The 19,328-nt window shown below is 38.7% G+C and overlaps 1 protein-coding gene across 1 annotated transcript in view; it reads left to right on the top strand.

The window, feature by feature from the left end:
* The window catches only part of TTLL7 (tubulin tyrosine ligase like 7), a 135,310-nt gene that overhangs the window by 76,289 nt on the left and 39,693 nt on the right, over positions 1 to 19,328 (top strand). The window contains 4 exon segments of the mRNA XM_033225406.1: positions 12,238 to 12,385; positions 12,472 to 12,545; positions 13,799 to 13,934; positions 15,927 to 16,013. Coding sequence (XP_033081297.1) covers positions 12,238 to 12,385; positions 12,472 to 12,545; positions 13,799 to 13,934; positions 15,927 to 16,013 — 445 coding nt within the window.

Genomic DNA, 19,328 nt, shown 5'->3' with positions numbered 1-19,328 from the left:
TCATGGGTTACAGGCTTGCAGCATTTAATGCTACCCTATCATTGAACATTTAGTCTCACTGGCCTTCTCTGACACTTGTCTCTGAGTTTACCTAACTTTGAGCATTCCTTAGTCTTCTCTTATGATTTCTCTTACTTTCTGCTCCCTACCTGTCGTTTTCTCACTGTGTCTGTCCTTGCTTCAGCCCTCTTTTCTCCTGTGTCAGTCTTACTCCCTTTTGTGGCATCATTTTTGAGTCTGACATACATGTAGCAATATGGATCGGGGTGCCTCTTACTAGCTTTGACCCACTCTGGAGCTCTAGTCCAGCATTTACAGCTCTCTGCTGACCATGTACCCTGGATGCCCTGGCCCAATAGATACTCAATAAACATGTAGTGAGTGAGTGAGTGAGCAAGTAAATAAATGAATGAATGGATAGTGTTCTGATAACACTTAAATTCAGTATTGCCAAAGTTGAATTATTTTCTCCTTCGATCATGTTCCTCTTGCTGGGTTTTTTTTTTTGTCTGCTAACAATATCAAATACCTCCAACAAACAAAAGTTAAAGCAAATCACTCATATGTATTTACTGGACTTTTTTTTTTTTTTTCTTATTTGAGGCAGAGTCTCTGCAACCTAGGCTGGAGTGCAGTGGCATGCTCTCGGTTCACTGCAACTTCCACCTCCCAGGTTCAAACGATTCTCCTGTCTCAGCTTCTCGAGTAGCTGGGATTACAGGGGCCTGCCAGCACTCCCGGCTAATATTTGTATTTGTAGTAGAGACGGGGTTTCGCCATGTTGACCAGGCTGGTTTTGAACTCCTGACCTTAGGTGATTCACTTGCCTCAGCCTCCCAGAGTGCTGGGATTACAGGTGTAAGCCACTGTGCCCGGCCTACTAGACATTTTTAAATAGCCTATAACTTGCTAGAAGCTAGAGATACAAAAATGAATAAAATTTCCCCGCCTTAAGTAGCTTAATTGTTAGAAGGGAAATATATATGGTCATAGATAAGTACAATATAATAGTAATTATCCAGTTTGCTTTGCTAAAGTTAATGGCAAAATGATTCACATGAAAGTGCAGGATAGAAAGCTGGGAGTTATACTTAACTTTATTATGAATTGAATGAATCCTGTCAAATTTCTGACTATCACTTTATTTCTCCATCTCTTCTCCAAGGTTGAAAATTTCTTATCTTTCTCCTGGGCTATTTTATTGGCGTCCTTCCTACTTCCAGCACTAACCTCCATCCCATTTTGCAGCTTCCTTTCTGTTGTTCTGCAAATCATTCAACAACCATTTATTCCAAGTCCACTACCACTGCAATAGGTACTGGGAATTCAGTGCCTCCTATGATTCCTAGGCTTCTGGCTTGGATGACTTGTCTGATGATGTGCCATTCATTGAGATGAAGATTATAGGCGAGAAAGAGGCTTAGAAAAGTAATGAGGGAAGGTAGAAAGGAAAAGAAAGATGATTCAGTTTTAAACATGCTAATTTTGGGATGCTTTGAGACAATGTTAAATGGAAAATTTGATATACAGGGCCCCAGGAGATTGAGATATCTATTTGATTGATATTCATGTATAGATTGCCCTTGAATCTAATGGATGAGATCACACAGTTGGACTGTATGTTTTGAGAAGGGCAGGGGCAGAACCCTGAGAGATGCCAGAATCAGAAGAGAGATTTATAAGCTCTGATATTCTGATCAGATTGTTTCCACATTGTCAGATAAAGTTTAAACTCCTTTGAATTATGTACAAGGCACTTTTTGATCTTTATATTATATGCAAGGCACTTTTTGAGCTGGCCCTTAGCATCTCTTTCCAACCTGATCATTTCTTGTTCTTTTTCCTTTGCTTTGCCTTGGAAATGACTTTTCTAAGAACTCTTTTGTGGTACAGTTTCAAATTTCTGTACCTTTGCACTTGTTCTCATTTAATATTTGTTCACCTTTGTCTTTTTGGTGAATGCCAACTGATTTTTTAAAATTGTGGTAAAATACACTTAACATAAAATTTACCATTTTAACCATTTTTAAGTGTGTAAGTGGCATTAAGTACTTCACATTGTTGTGCAATTATCACCACCATCCATCTCCAGAACTCTTTTAATCCTGCAAAAGTGAAACTCTGTACCCATTAAACACTAACTCCCCATTCTTCCCTCTCCCCAGTCCCTGGAAACCATCACTCTGTTTTGTGTCTCTGTGAATTTGAATGTCTTACTCTCGGTATCTCATAAGAGTGGAATCATATGTACCTGTCCCTTTGTTACTGGCTTAAAGTAACTGGCATAATGTTTTCAAGTTCTTCGATGTTGTATCATGTGTCAGAATTTCCTCCTTTTTAAGGCTGAATAACATTCTATTGTATGTGTACGAATACCACATTTTCTGTCAGCACATTCATAAAACCTAGCTCAAGCCTGACATTCTATTTGAAGCCTTTGCTGAGGCAAAATGGTTTACTTACTCCTTTGTGCTATCATCATACTTCCCCCTACTTTTCAAAATAGTACTCATCATACTCTGTGTTTTTGTTTATATGCCATTGCTCCCACTTCCTTTATTTGGTCAGCTCCTTGAGGGTAATGGCTCTCTCTGGTTCTCTTTGTATCCCCAGGGCCATATCTGGAATTAACAAATAGTGAATACGAAATAAAATTTGGGTTGGAAGACAATGGTATGGGGAGGGCATTCCATTCAACTACTTGTAGAAAGATGAGGAAGTGAGACAAAGCAAAACAAGTTGGTAGAACTTCTAGTGGTTCCACATTCCTGGAGTATATAGCATGTGAAGCAAGTGATCAGAGAAATCCCTTGGATGGAATTATAGGGCAATAGGTAGTGGAAAAGACTCAAGAAAGTGGTAAACTAAACTGCTTAGGTCAGTATATGGATACAGTTGAATGGAAAATGCTAATTAAAATGCTAAGTGAATGGTGATCTTTTTGGTCTTTGGTTAAATTTTTATTCTGGCCTGTGATGTAAGTACTAAGAGTCATTAGTGCTAATTTATGCCTGTGAATATTCATAGAAATGAAAATAGTTTTTAGAATGACAATATTCCTAAAGGCCAGAAAGTGGGAACATTCCTTTATGCAAAAAAAAGTTTCAGGGTAGTTGGATTTTCTTTGTTTCTTAATGTGTCTGAAGGAGCTTCTGTGTGCTTATTTTTGTTACTCTTTGTGTGTGTTCAGACTGTTTGTGTATAAGTATCCTTGTCTATGAGTGTTTTGTTTACTGTCGATATGCATATAGATCTATGTTTCTTTCTTTCATAGAGTACTCATCATATCATCTCATCTTTCTTTATTTTCCCTTCCTCTTATTCATTCCCTTTTTTTGCTTCCTCTATTTTTTTCTATTATGGATTGTTTAGTCTTTGTTCCTCTCTATTCCTCTTTTCATTTCTATTTCCTTTTCCTCTCTTCTTTTTAAACTGAATGCTATATAGGAATGATCATTCTAGATAAAGCGGACAAAGTGTATCCACTTTAAATGGATATATGATAATATATTCATTGATGTATGATAGAATGATAAAATGATTGTTCTAGATATAATAAAATGAAAAAAGATAGAAAGTTAAAGAGTTATCTAAACCATGGCGTTTCCTTTACCCTTAATTAGGGAATCTCAGAGCCAAATCTGTGTTCGTCATTGAAAATGCCAGTGGACTCACCAGGAAGTCTTGGTGTCACCACAAGTTCATCTCTCTTTCTTATTCTTCATACTGAATTAGTCACCAGAGCATATCCATTCTTCCTCCAACATACTATTCTAAACTTATCCTTTTTCTCTAATCCCTTCGTTGCTCCCCTATTCCAAGCCCTCATACTTTATATTTGTTAATGAAATAACATCTCATCTTAACTTCCTGCTTCTTTTCTCATCTACTTCTAAGCCACTGTATATACTGCCAAGGGCATAATCTTTAACACATACAAATATAATTATGCCATCTTTTAAAAAATTTATGTCCTCCATTTTGTAAAGTTAAATTTGAGGCTCAATAACCTAGTATTCAAGCCCATGTGAGAAGCTGAGTTTCTTGCATTCACCCAGAGCTCCAGTAATCCTGAATGACTTGCAGTTTTCTGGATGTGTTTATTTATATTCTCAAACTATTACTTTTACCTGACCACCTGTTGACCTCTTGCCACTCAAGCCTGAATGTTGTCATTGTAGCAGGACAAGCTGCGGACAAAACCCCTCAGACACTGAGATAGTGAAGGGAGTGGCTTTAATCAGCTGGGAGCATCAGCAGGCTAGTGTGTTAAAATCCGAGCGTGTCGGGTGCTCAACTTCTGTCCCTTTTAGGGGCTCACAATTCTAAGGGAGTTCACATGAGAGGGTCGTGATGGATTGAGCAAGCCAGCGGGTACGTGACAGGGGCTACAAGCACCAGTGGTCAGAGTGAAACAGAACAGAATGGGAGGTTTCACAATGTGTTTGCATACAATGTCTGGAATCTATAGATAACATCAGTTGCTAGGTCAGGGGTCAAATTTTAGCTACCAGGCTTAGGTCAGGCAGGCCCAGGCCTGGTTTCGGGTCTGATTCCTTGGTTTCGGGTCTGGTTCTAGGCGCCGGGCTACCTGCCTTTAGTTTTGCTTCTCTTTCCTTTTATGAGTATAAAACAATATAAAACAATATGAGAGGGTCTCTCTCTTCCCTCATTTCCCTCCCTTTGAGACTCTTACTTTTTATTAATGGGAGTTCTCTTATTTTCACTACTTATGTCTTCTTGTGCAATAGATTGATAGTGATTCATATGGTACACTTGTGCTGAAGCATTCTGGTGAACCAAGGTAGCGATGAGACTTTTTATCATTTGAAGAAGTACAGGTAGCAAACAAGGGAGCAATAAGCAGGTTCCCATTACTATTATAACTCTTATTATAAGAGTTTTAAATTTTCCTAGTGCTGGGAACCAATTTCTAAACATGGCCTTAGGATCAAATTCATGCCACACTTGCATGGGCACGTGTGCTAGTTTTGTTGTATCTTTAACTATGTCTTCAACTACTTGTCCCTGATGTGTAGAAAGCAATTAGTAAGGTTAAATTTTTCGCAAACCCATTCTTTAACTGCTAGCAAGTAGTTGAGAGCTAGTCTATTTTGATAGATAGCATTCCTCATCTGAGTTTCTTGCCGGGCTAGAACAATCAAGGCTTGACTGGTTTTATTAGTGATGATTTCTAAAACAGCTTGCAACCATATGATTTGCTTGAGCATGTAAACGGGGTCTGGTATCCCCATGAGTCATCTTGTGTCTAAGTGGCAGGCCTATAGTATTGTATAATGTTTTTAGGAGGCCATTCATTATCTTTTTAATAATCTATGGCTACATTTCACTTTTCATGGTAAGCATAGACAGGGAAGCCCAGGAGTACGCCTGTTTTTATGGGCAATAGGAAGAAAGATGGTTTAATAGTGCCAGTAACACAACTACCTGTCCACCAGTCAGGTAGCTTAGGATAGGCTCTATGTCCACATATCTAGTATAACCTAGTGGGGGCTGTCCAGTCCTAGAGGGATTCTGAGTGGGCCTAAATGGTTTGTAACTTTGGGAATTTACTAAATGGATTTTTTTTTAGTATGGTTTGAAATCCACTAGGTGGCTGGTTTTGTAGTACTATTATATGGTTTTTGCCTGAGGCAGCTGAGTCTTTCTATAGGAAGGGTGAAGTCCTTCCGCACTCTTGCTATACAATATTGTCTAATGATTGAGGCTTTTAGGTCTTAGAAGTTATTAGGGTGATTTTTTCTGAGCCAGGAATTTATCAGGAACTGGGTCTGTAGGTACTAATTCTTGGTCTTCTTATGGCCATTGATCTCCTGTTACAGTTTCTCTACAAACATAACTTTTAGAGACTGGGCTACATACCTTGGATAGAATAGCATTATACAAACAAGTTTCTTTTAGAGTCCTGGTACACTTATAATAACCATAAAATAATAGGACTGTAGCAATCTTTTGTCCTACCTCGGTGACTTAATGTATATACTGGGAACAGTCCTCAGTCTGAAGAAGGTCAGTTGAAGTTCTTACTGTAAAAGTCCAAATTTTAAGGAAAATGAGTCCTGTGATGAGTTTTCTCATGCTTTGGCTGTGCGTGGGACCAGTCAGCTTCCAGGTGTGACTGGAGCAGCGTTTGTCGTCTTTTTCGTAGTCACTTTACAGGGGTTGGTGAAGCTGCTCCCATCCACATACAGCTTCCACTGTACTGATGTTTAAAGGATGGTCTCGGAGGTTGGGCCAGCTAGAATAGACTGAGTCTAATACCTCTACACAGTTATGTTTAACTGGGCTCTCTGATACCAGGAGTAAGGTGGCGGGTTTTAGGGTGTTGCAAACTTCAATGGTTATGTGGGGATTTTCACAGAGCAAGCTTTGGTATCTAGTTAGTCTAGCATTCATTAGCTAATGGTGTCCTTTGGTACTTATTAAAGTCACCACAGCATGGAGGTACTTTATGTTTAGGTTTTGCCTAAGAGTTAGCTTACCTGCTTCTTGTGCTAACAGGGCTGTTGCTGCCAGTGCCCTTAGACATGGGGGCCAGCCTTTGGAAACCTCATCTAGTTGTTTTGAGAGATAGGCCACTGGCCTTGGTCAGGGCCCTATAGTCTGGGTTAAAACTCCAACTACCATTTTTTTTTTTTGACACATAATGTGTAAAAAGTTTTGTCAGGTCAGGTAGCCTCAGGACTGGGGCCAACCTGAGTTTTTCTTTGAACTCATGAAAACCTCATTGCTGTTGGTTGAAATAGATGTAGTTTATCTAATTTATATTTTTATTGACTATCGTCTACCAAAATATTGACTTAAATCGTGTAACTATTTGATTTCAGACTTTAAATTGATCTGGTATTCCTTGTGGGGCTCCAATTGCATTTAAATAGATGTGAGAGTTGAAAGACCTATAAGGGGTTTCTCTGGTTTTATGATGTCTTATTCTTTTTTTCTTCCTCTGGTTGATGAAATAATAGGGTGAAAGGGATAGCCAAATGGACTAAAGCACAAGTGCCACTCTAGTTATTCAGCAGAGTGCTCAGTAAAGGTCCACCACAATACTGCCACATATCTGCTCGGGGATCAACAGGGCTGACTAATTAAGAAGCTCTTGAAAATTCTTAAGCTCACTGCATCCCTTCAGGTCTCCAAGGAATGCTAAGTTTCCTCCCTGTCACGAGAGACATAAAGTGAACTTAGTGTTCAGAGATGGAGGCTGCATGGCCCTCGGGGGCTGACCTGCAGGGTGCTGGACTTTGGGATATAGCAGAGAGAGCTTGGCACAACTTATTACTCCAGGCTGTAGAATCCTGGAAAAGAGCTACCATGGAGCCCATGCTTGGTGGACTGGAGGACCACCTTAGTGGAAAGGGGACAATCTGGGCCTCTGGCCTGCCATGTGCACAAGCATAATAATTGCTTTTGTTTAATGTGCAGATGGAATATTTGATCCATTCCAGCCAGGCATTTGCATCTTGGTATGCTGTCTTAATTGCCAAAGTTTGTTTTAAGTCTTTAACTTCTGTGATCTTCTAGTAAAATGAATGTTTCCTTTAGCACCTATTTTTATTAGTTTTTAGACCAAAGAAAACTAAGCACCATTTTATATTTAATAATGATTCTCGTATGACTTTTATACCAGATAAACTAAATTTTACCTTTATATTATTGTGTTATTAATGTTAAACTTAATTTTAATAAAACCTTGTAGACATATTTATCAAATTTTTAATGTTTGACCATAATGTAAGATTTTATAGATTCTTTTTAACCTTTCATAATTTTTGTTAAAGAGCAGGTTGGTGCTTTAAGAAAAACCTGTTGCATTTTTGCTTTAATGTCCAGTTCACAGAAAAACCGGATGATACCTTTTTAACTTTAGCTAGTATGTTTACACACATAATTTTCTTTACAATCAACATTTTAAAACTTGCTTAAACTTTCAAAACAATAGTTTTTTTAACCTTTTAATGTAGGTAAAAATCCACATTCTTATGCCTCCTTATAATCCTTTTACCAAAGGTATATTTTACTTTCCTTATACACCTTGCACATAAACTGTTTCTTCAGTAGTACTCAGGAGGCCTTACTACTTTTAAATTATACAACATTTTTTGCATAACATTTTTTTCTTTCACGACTTTCGTAGACAATTCTTCGACATGTCTCAATTTTCTGACTTATTACAAACATTTCTTTAAACAAGCAGTTAATTTATTTCAGGACAAGAATTTACCATATAACACTCTTTTTACATAAATTCTGTCTCCTCCCCTTTTTTCCTTTTTTTTTTTTTTTTTTTAGGATAACCATTCTTTTCCAAAGTGAACTTCCTTTATGTCTGTGTACTAGACTGTCTAAGGCCACAAGATTAAGATTAGAAATTACTGTAATACATGTTACACTGCTAACTTTTAGCAAACTTTACTTTTGTTGAAAACCTTGTAAGTTTGGGATTTCAATTATCCTTTGCTATTAATAAGACCTTGTTTAGTCTAAAATAACTTAGAATTGGTATAGATGGCCTTTTTTTTTTCTGTTAGCAAAACAGCTGTGCTACAGATTGAATGCATCTAGGCCATCCGTGGGTTACTGGGTTAAGGATTTTTGATAGGAAGGACTCAGTGCCTTAGGGATATGCCCTTGTTTACACTGACAGCAAAGTGGTATTAGAGTGTTACAGGGTTACTGAGAATACCTTTAATTATTAATTATACATTTTAAATTTACCTTGACTTTTAAAGGAATAGGGTATACTGTTTTTTTTCTTAACTACTTGTATATTTCTCTCTTTCTCTCTTTGACTTGCTGTCTCTCTCTCTCTCTCTCTGACTTTTGCCTCTGTCTCTTCCTCTCTTTCTGCCTCTCTCTTTCTCTGTCTCTCTCTCTTTTCTTGACTCCTTTGTCTCTCTGTCTCTTCCTCTCTGTCTTTTCCTCTCTCTCTCTTTGCCTCTTTTTCTCTCTGTCTCTTTCCTCTCTTTCTCTCTGCTGGTCTTTCCTTGCCTCTGCCAGCCACTTATGCTGCTGTTCTCTTAACTACTGTAGGTGGGGAGGGGGTCTAAAACCAGCTGTAACTGTCTGTGTACGGAAACTGGTCTGGGTGCCTTGGCTTACAGGTTACCTTGTGCCATACCTTTGAAACAGTGGGCCTGTCTAGGCTTCCTTCTGATGGCCAACCCACCTCTAATGCTGGCCAGTCTATTTCACACAAAGTTCTAAGTTTTCTTGGTGTCATAGTAACAATGTAATCTCCCTTAAATCCTTTCTTGAAATTTTCAACATAGTTCCTAGTGGGATGGGCTTACTTTGTGCCTGACCTATGCTTCTTGGAGACAAAACACCACACTCACACCACATGCACCCCACAAAACAAAGAACAGGTAAAAGGGGCACACACACACTTTTACAGTTTACACCAAACCAAAATCAAAACCAATATCAGAGTATCTAGAAATCCAAGCCAGGTCAAAACCAAAACCAAAATATCAAGCAATCCAAGTCAACTCAAAAACAAAAAACAAAGTGCCGGTACAGGCACCCCATGGGAGATCAGGCCACGCTTCCACTCAAATGGAGTAGGCAAGTTCCCAAGACCAGTCCTGTCAAGCAATTCAAACCAAGTCAAAACCAAAACCAAAGTGCCGATAAAGGCATGCTGTGGGTGATCAGGCCACGCTTCCACTCAGATGGAGTGGGCAAGTTCCAAAGACTAATCTGACCAAGTTCTAGATGACCAGACTCCAAGTGCCCGTTCCTGGTGTTCAGCCACTGCATTGATCCTCCACAGGGGCCTGCCACACACTGCTCTGGCGAGGCGTCCCACGGGGCAAATGCCTACTTGGGAGCGCTCTCAGGATCCTTGTCACTCCAGCTGGTTGGAGTCCCCCGCAGGAATGTTCCACATGGCATGCTAAAGCCACCTAAGGAGCTGCCTCGGCCATCCATTAATCACCTCGCTTTCCCAGTCAGGGAACCAAGAACAGTTGTAGCACGAGGAGCCGTGGACAAAACCTCTTAGACACCGAGATAGTGAAGGGAGTGGCTTTAATCAGCTGGGAGCATCAGCAGGCTAACGTGTTAAAATCCAAGCTCATCAGGTGCTCAACTTCTGTCCCTTGTAAGGGCTCACAACTCTAAGGGGGTCCGCGTGAGAGGGTCGTGATCGATTGAGCAAGCCAGGAGGTACGTGACAGGGGCTGTGAGCACCGGTGGTCAGAGTGAAACAGAACAAAACGGGAGGTTTCACAGTGTCTTTCCATACAATGTTTGGAATCTATAGATAACATCAGTTGCTAGATCAGGGGTTGAATTTTAACTACCAGACTTAGATCAGGCAGGCCCACCTCTGGTTTCAGGTCTGATACCTTGGTTTCAGGTCTGGTTCCTAGGTGCCAGGCCACCTGCCTTTAGTTTCACTTCTCTTTCCTTTTCTGAGTATAAAACAATATGAGAGGGTCTCTCTCTTCCCTCAGTCACGAAAGAGAATAGATCAGTTTCCTAACATTCCTGCAAGGTCAAGTTGTGATGGTACATACTTGAGGCAAAAGAACACTCTTTATTGTTTAGGGCCTTGGACCCATATTCTTTTTTTTTTTTTAGAGACAGAGTCTCACTTTGTCGTCCAGACTGGAGTGCAATGGCGCGATCTCGGCTCACTGCAGGCTCTGCTTCCCGGGTTCATGCCATTCTCCTGCCTCAGCCTCCTGAGTAGCTGGGACTACAGGCTCCTGCCACCACGCCCGGCTAATTTTTTTATATTTTTAGTAGAGATGGGGTTTCGCCGTGTTAGCCAGGATGGTCTTGATCTCCTGACCTCGTGATCTGCCCGCCTCAGCCTCCCAAAGTGCTAGGATTACAGGTGTGAGCTACTGCGCCTGACCTGGACCCATATTCTTAATGCAATCACCTGATGAATTAAATGAGACAATATGTAAATGTAAGCACTTCTCTTACCTCTGCACTAGAAGCTAGCCAAATGGCCTTCTTGTTTCCTTTCCTTTGGTTTACACTCTTATCTGGGCCCTACCAGCCTAATGACAATAGAAGCATGGAAATGGAACCTTAAGGATAGAACTCTCTGTTTTGGTTTTGTTTTTTGTTTTTGTTTGTTTTTTTTGTTTCCCCCTAAAGGCGAGGGCCAAATTGCTTTTGCTTTTTTCTTGGAGTAACTCTGTTTCTGCTAGGTCTTTCAATGATGGTATGGTAGTGTTTAAGTTGGAGGAGTTGGAGAGAAAAATCCTCAGGTTTGTGTTATTTTACCAGCTACGTGGCAGGGAAGAGAGAGAAAGTGGTTTAGAGGAAAATAATCCCAAAACAGGACTTTTCGTTGAAAATCAGAGAGTTAGAAGTGAATTTTTATAATTGAGTAAAGAATGGGAGGGACTATGCAGATGTTTTCAAATAAGTGATGATTGTTAGGCTGAGATTTCGGTCAGAAATGAAAATGGATTAAAGAATGGTCAGTATAAATGGAATTGGGTTGAAGAAGGAGAAGCGAACCATTTCTTATTAAGTACCTATTAATGTTAACACAAAGTAATCTTTTTTTTTTGAGACGGAGTCTCGCTCTGCTGCCCAGGCTGGAGTACAGTGGCCGGATCTCAGCTCACTGCAAGCTCCGCCTCCCGGGTTTACGCCATTCTCCTGCCTCAGCCTCCCGAGTAGCTGGGACTACAGGCGCCCGCCACCTTGCCTGGCTAGTTTTTTGTATTTTTTAGTAGAGACGGGGTTTCACCGTGTTAGCCAGGATGGTCTCGATCTCCTGACCTCGTGATCCGCCCGTCTCGGCCTCCCAAAGTGCTGGGATTACAGGCTTGAGCCACCGTGCCTGGCCACACAAATTAATCTTATAAGAACTCAAGGAGGAAACAGTATTGCTGACATTTTAGACGGGGAAACTATCTCCAACGTAGGCAGTTAATTGACCAGCCCAAGATTGTATAGTGGTAAATTGTTGGGGCAAAATGTGAAACTAGGTCTCTCGGATCCTCTAAAACATACACTGTTTCCATTTTGTCTCTGTGTCTTCAGAATTTCTGTTTACCATATCTATTGCCAGAGTGCCATATTTGAGGTATGGTTAGATGAATATAACGTAAGTGAATATATAAGTTTAATAAACATTGATTCTAAGCTTCACTATGTCTCCTGTTCTGCACATTCTCCTCACCGGGATAAGATCAGAACTTGTTCGAATTCTAGAATTTGGTCTTATGTTTTATATTTTAGGACCAGTGACAAAAGAAGAAACTTGGCCAAACAAAAAGCTGAGGCTCAAAGGAGGCTCTATGGTCAAAATTCAATTAAAAGGCTCTTACCAGGCTCCTCAGACTGGGAACAGCAGAGACACCAGTTGGAGAGGCGGAAAGAAGAGTTGGTATGGAAGTTTTAAGAAAGTACCCACAATTTAAATTGCATCATTCACTTGTCAGGTTTTATTTGTAAAATTTTTATCATTTCCAGAAAGAGAGACTCGCTCAAGTACGAAAGCAGATCTCACGAGAAGAACATGAAAATCGACATATGGGAAATTATAGGTAACTGTGCTGGTATTTTTGTATAGATTGAAAAAATGAAGTATCAAAGCAATAATCCTTCATGTTTTAATCTTGTGTGCTTATTTTAAGCATTTTTCTTTGATTCCAAGCAAGTACTTTTGCTTACTGTCTTTCAAGAAAGAAAGGTAGTCAGCAAGGAGATGGTTCAGCCTTGACAGCGCTCCTGCTAGCCAGCCTCTGGGTGGTTGTAGGAGGTCCTTTTAACCCGCCGTTATCCTGTGACTGTATTTAGTTATAATGTGGTGTTTAAAAAGAAGTCAGAATTCAGGTCTCTTGGTATTCTTCCTGTCAATCCATAGTGGTTACTGTGCTTTTTCAGGAACCAGGCAAATAATGAACATGTTTGAAGGAGTTAGGTATGAGACAGTGGAGAGGGATGTGGGCTGTGTTAAACTGGAACCCTTCCACAGTATCACCCTTGACAGAAGCAAACCTCCCCACCCCACCCAGCTCATTGTGTTCTTCGAAAGACTGCCCACTTTCCAAGTTTTGACATTGCCTGAGCAGGATAAAGGAATGTGTAAGGGCATTCTTGCACTCATGGTAAGACGTTCTTTCATGGCCTTAACACCATCAACAGTAGTGATGAGAACACATTCCTCCCACTCCACCTCTACCCACTTCTCTCTACTAGAGAGGCAAATTCCATCACTACAAAAGAGATCATCAAAACCACGGCCTACATTTTTGTATACTTCGGTAACCACACTAAGTAAAAAACTCCTGTAGTATCCCTTATTAACTGAACACTCTCCTACAAAGTTCAATATTTCTCCAATTTGCCCAATCACCATTCTTCTCCAACCATTTCCCCCTAACTAAACCCTTATACTGTGCCTTCTGGAACTGCATTGTTTAGTGCTAATTCTCTAGATAAACTTAATTTGTGGATTTGTGCCACTATCAATGACTATAGACTGAAAACCTTCATAAAGTTGTAAAAATACTCTTGTGCAATCATTAAAGTTTTGAAAGAAGTTCGTTAATCAGTGCCCAGTCAGCAAATAGTTACATTAGAAAGTTACTGAGTGAATCTATTAGGCCAATTATCAGTTTTCTATCTGGAGGTTTAATATTTAATATTATTTTGCACTAATCAGTATAGAAATGCTTATACCTGGCAATATGACTAGTATAGAATAGGTGGTCAAGGATTATCTGTGGAGTTGATCTTAACTATTGAGCTGTGACAGCTTCTTTTTAAAAAATTGGTTTATCTGATTTTGTTGTAGACGAATTTATCCTCCTGAAGATAAAGCACTACTTGAAAAGTATGAAAATTTGTTAGCTGTTGCCTTTCAGACCTTCCTTTCAGGAAGAGCAGCTTCATTCCAGCGAGAGTTGAATAATCCTTTGAAAAGGATGAAGGTAAGAGAATGAATGTTTATATAGAGAAAAAGGAATAAAACTGAACAATATGTCTTTACAGACAAGCCACCTTGGTCCAACATATAAAAACATCTTACTTTTAAGATATGCTTTCCCCAAGCTTTTTATTTTAACAGTTGGTAACATTTCATGATGAACCAACTTACTTCATAAATAAGATATCTACCAAGACAAATTATAGAGTAGAGAATTGTGATATTATGTAGTAATATCAATATATTATAATAATATATCTTATTACATAGATGTGTATATGTAACTGGATAAAGAAACCCATGGAATTAACCTAGTGGTTTGTAGCATTCTTATTTTTTGGATTATAACAAACATTATATAGTACTTTTTCTTGATACTACATAGATCTGGCATATAAGAGGAAGTAAATGAAAAACGCACACACACACACTCTAATCTGTACACCTTAGTAAAAGGTCTATCAGTTTTCTATTGTAGCATGACAAACCACTTCATTTATTTGCTCATTACTCTGCAATCTTGGCTGGGCACAGTTGAGTGGTTCTTCTGCTTGTCTTCCCTTGGGTGAATCATATAGTAGCATATATCTGAATGCCCAACTGGGGCTAGAAATCCAGGGTAGCTTCACTCACATGTCTGGTGTGTCAGATAAGATAGCTGGAACATCTGGGAGCTGGCTGGTATCTCTTCCTCCCTATACAGTCTCTCAGCAGGGTAGTCAGACCTCTCAATATAGTAGCTCAGGATCCTAAAAGGGAGCATTTCAAGAAGATTCTTTTTATCCTAGTAGAAGCTCTCTAATTTAGACCTGATCTCTGCCTACGTATGTCCAGACATGACAGATGACCCCAAAGAAGAAAATGGCCACTCATCTCTGCTCACCTAGGAAGAGCTTGTCCCTCTTTGGAATTTAGTTTCTTTACATTAGTTTTTACCTACAGCTTTCTGGTGTTTTAGAAAATATGATTGTTTAGTTTATCTGGCCTTTTCTGGCTGTTATGATGAAAGTATCATCTGTTATATTTCTCCTAAACAGAAGCAGAACTCCTTGATTTTCTTTTTGACTATATTGTACTGCTATCCATGGAATTCATTGTAAGATTATTATTTAATAAAAAATGTATAATAAGAGTATTTTGGGATTTCAATAGCTAAATTTCCTTAGATTGGGGCAAAGAGTAACTTATTTTACACATTTCTACTGTACAGTGAGATTTCTAGTTTCTTCAAAAACCTTTTCTAGCATCCTTTCTTAAGTAACTCAATGATACAGTTGATTATATCTCTTTCAGTGTACCTATTATAGTTGTATTGTTCTGACTTGCCTAATATCCACTGGGGTATATGCTTTTATAAAATTTCCTTTTGATTCAGAATATGACTCTGGAAGAACACAAGAAAGGTGTTAGGGCACTTGTGACTTTTTGCCACCTTTGATGACTATAGAATGAAAACCTTTATAAAGTTCTAAAAATACTTTTGTGCAATCATTGAAATTTTGAAAGAGTTTCATTAAATAGTGCCCAGTTAGCAAATACTCACATTAGAATGTTTCTAAGTGAAACTATTAGTCCAATTATCAGTTTTCTGTCTGGAGGTTTAATATTATTTTGCACTAATCTGTATAGAAATGATTCATAAACTTGAAATCTGGAAATTAGCTTGAACTTTCCAGAAATTTTAGTGTCCAGTGAACTAGTTTATTGAAGTATTATACTCTAAGATTTTAATACTATACTGTACTGTAAAGGTACATTTGTTTATGATAATTAATACAGAATAGATTTTGGCTATGTATTAATTATAATGCCAGATTTTAGTGAAAGTTTCAAGAGAATTTGCCATGACCCTTTAATATTTCTCCTTTGTTCTGAGCAATCTTCACTAAATAATTTTGGGAATCCTTGCTCTGCATTATTTTGTGGAGATTCATCAACTTGGAAAAATTCTAGAGTCCATTAGTGATTATAATTTTAATTAGAATATTTTTTGAAGGAGGAAGATATTTTGGATCTTCTGGAACAATGTGAAATTGATGATGAAAAGTTGATGGGAAAAACTACCAAGACTCGAGGACCAAAGGTGCAGTATATCTCTACCTTCGTTAAGTTATCAAAGTAGATGCTTCTAGCCCTTGATGCTTCTCACTATAAGAATGACCGGTGCTGCTTTAAAGGAACCATAAGGACTGTGTGCCCAGTGCAGGTAGAGTTTGGAAGATGATGGTATCTTACACTCAGGAGTTTTGTTTTGTTTTATTTTATTAGTTTCATTTGTCATTTTGGTTATTTTCCTGATGTCAGTGAAAATACCATGAGTCAGAGCCAAAAGGGACCCAGAGCTAGTACTCTTATTCTAAACTAAATATTAAGTTTGCCTCATACCTCTAGACAGATAATTATCAGATAAATGGGTAGCACTATAAATAAGGCAAATCATGAAATCTAGAGACCCTAATTAGGAGCCCCATCTTTTGCTGACCTAGCAACATTGATTTTGTTTTAGTTAAAATAGGTGTAATTCCTAGAAATAAGTAGAAAGCTGTTATGTAGATGACATTTACATGTTCTCCCTTTTTTTGATACAGGATCTCACTCTCACCCAGGTTAAAGTCCAGTGGTGTGTTCATACCTCACTGTAGCCTTACACTCCTGGGCTCAAGTGATCCTCCTGCCTCAGCCTCCTGAGTAGCTGGGACTACAGGCACATGCTACCATGCCTGGCTAATTTTAAAAAAATTCTTCTTCTTCTTCTTCTTTTTTTTTTTTTTTAGGAGATAGTGTTTTGCTGTGTTGCCAAGGCTGGTCTTGAACCCCTGGTTTCAGGCAATCCCCCTGCCTTGGCCTACCAAAGTGCTGGGATTATAGGCATGAGCCACTGCGTCCAGTGCTGCTCTTCTGATATATGTCAAAGCTCTTGTTAGTAGAGTAGGAAAGAGTTGAATTAGAAAAATCTTGGATTTTTTTTCATTCCATTCCATTTATATTTCAGCATTACTATGCTATCTTTTTGTCCTTAGACACTTCATCTTCTATCATATTTTCATGCTTTTCCATGCTTCTGAAATGTCTTCCTACTAAAAAAAAAAAAGTCATTGACTTGTTGTTTGCATCTCTAGAACCTAGCCAGTGTCTGACACACAGTAGGTTCTCAAAATCCTTTAGTTCAGTTTGTTAAATATATCCATAAGAACCTCATTGGCTAGTAGAAGAGCAGACAGGTAATTAAAAAATCAGGGAGTAATGTGGCAAGTACTATAATAAAGGGAGTGTAAAGTACTACAGCAGCATAGAGAAGAAAGGGATTGGTAGCATGTGGACGGCTTCAGAAAGGTAGTGCTGTTAGAACTGGATCTTGAAAAATGAGTAGTGCTCTAAGCATTAAGAGAGGTGGAAGAGGCAGGTCACGGTGGCTCATGCCTGTAATCCCAGCACTTTGGGAATCCAAGGTGGGCGGATCACAAGGTCAAGAGATTGAGATAATCCTGGCCAACATGGTGAAACCTCATCTCTGCTAAAAATACAAAAATCAGCTAGGCATGGTGGCATGTGCGGGAGAATCGCTTGAACTCGGGAGGTGGAGGTTGCAGTGAGCCAAGATCGTGCTACTGCCCTGTGGCCTGGCAACAGAGCGAGACTCTGTCTCACACACAAAAAAAGAGGTGGAAGAACATTTAGGGTATATAGGACATTAAAGGCAAAGATACGGAGTTATGATACTGTATAAGATGTTGTAGAAACATGAAAAGTTTGGTATGACTCAAGTGGAAGGTTCTTGGATAGTGAAATGATATAGGTGAGCCTGTTTAAGAGATAAGAGATTAGCTGATGGAGATCTTGGATGTCAGAGACTGTTCCAAATTATGTGCTCCATATTGAGGCATTGCAGAATATGTCATTGATACCTCCTTTGGAAGAAGTATATTTTAGAGTATCTGTAAAAGTAAATACTTGCATGAGTCATGGCATTACTTTGGGAAACACTGGGAAATTTCTAAGCTTTGTATATTAATTATTGCTATTCAGCAAACTAGACATGAGATATCCTGGAGGCACAATGTTTCTGGCAGAATGGCAAAGGCAGAAGCCTTGAGACAGCTTTATATTGTCTTATATTTTCCTGTGTTTCATTTATATAAGGCTTGTCATCCAAACAAAAATATAACCTTGGGAGGAAGAATTCACTTTGTCTGATTTGTTCAGTCCCTTTCATTCTAGGCAAGTAGTGGGAACTAGCAATGTATTTGTTGAAATGAAATGAACTAGATATTTCCTGTAGTTGTTAAAGCCAGCTATATTTCAAAGTTGTTGAAGTCTGCATAATCAGTCTGAAGTAGAAGCATTTTTATAACTTTTAATTTTATGTTGTTTACCAAGGGTCCAAAGTGAGCCAAACTTCAAAGCAGCCGTTCCTTTTTAGAGGGATGATATAACACACAAAACATTGATTTCCGGTGTCTTTACTGGTAGAAGTATAATTGGAGATAATCAAAGTTAAAACTGGTACTTGTAGTAGGAAAAACAATAACTTTTCACTTACTTGAGAATCTAAGAAACATTAGCTACATAAATAATATCATAGAAAGTGTTAGGTTGGTGCAAAAGTAATTGCAGTAGAATATTAGCAATGTTCTTTTTGTTAAGCTGGGTGATAGGCATGTGGGTGTTTATTCTTTATACATTTATATATTTTTTATATATGGCCTACTTCATAATAAAATTGGACATAAAAAATAAGTACTATGGTTGTGCCGTAACTCAATGCCAGTTTACAAATTCCATTTTGTAGTTAAGACACTATTTAGAGTTTATGTTGCTGTGACTGCTAGTTAATTATTGCTTGAACAGTGTATTGGTCAAAAAGTCCCAAGTGCATATAAGACACAAAGGCTCAGCTGTACGTTTCCCCTTGTGATTCTTTATAGGGTCGAATAACTCATTATGTAGTCAAGCTCTTTAAGAACACTTAAAGCTGTTTGCTACATGAAGGAAGGCACTACTAGCAAGCCTGATTGTGCCACTGTTTCTTCTGGGTATGCTAAACTTCTGAGGAAACAACCTTCCTCTAGAATTCATATTCCCCAAGATTGTCAAAATGTTTAATGATTGTGTTACTGTTAAATGTTTTTGTGCATATCTCTTTGAACATTGTCAGTACTTAGTAAATATTAGACCATCAGAAAGAGCACATACTTTTAAACACAAGTTGATACCTTAGTGAATTAAATTACTTTCCTGCTTTGGTTATTTTTCATCCTTTGCAAAGGCTGTAAATTTAAGAAGATCATGCTTTTTGGCTCACTCTGTATTCCAGGCACTTCATGAAATGCTATTTCTCTATTTTTATTCTACACTGTTACACTAGAGGGTATACCTTCTTTCAGTGAAATCCCATGCT

Source organism: Trachypithecus francoisi, unplaced genomic scaffold, assembly GCF_009764315.1.
Source record: "Trachypithecus francoisi isolate TF-2019V2 unplaced genomic scaffold, Tfra_2.0 Lachesis_group12, whole genome shotgun sequence".
In the NCBI taxonomy this organism is placed as follows: domain Eukaryota; kingdom Metazoa; phylum Chordata; class Mammalia; order Primates; family Cercopithecidae; genus Trachypithecus; species Trachypithecus francoisi.
Note: the sequence above shows the minus strand (reverse complement) of the source record. Positions and strands in the feature narration are given on the sequence as shown.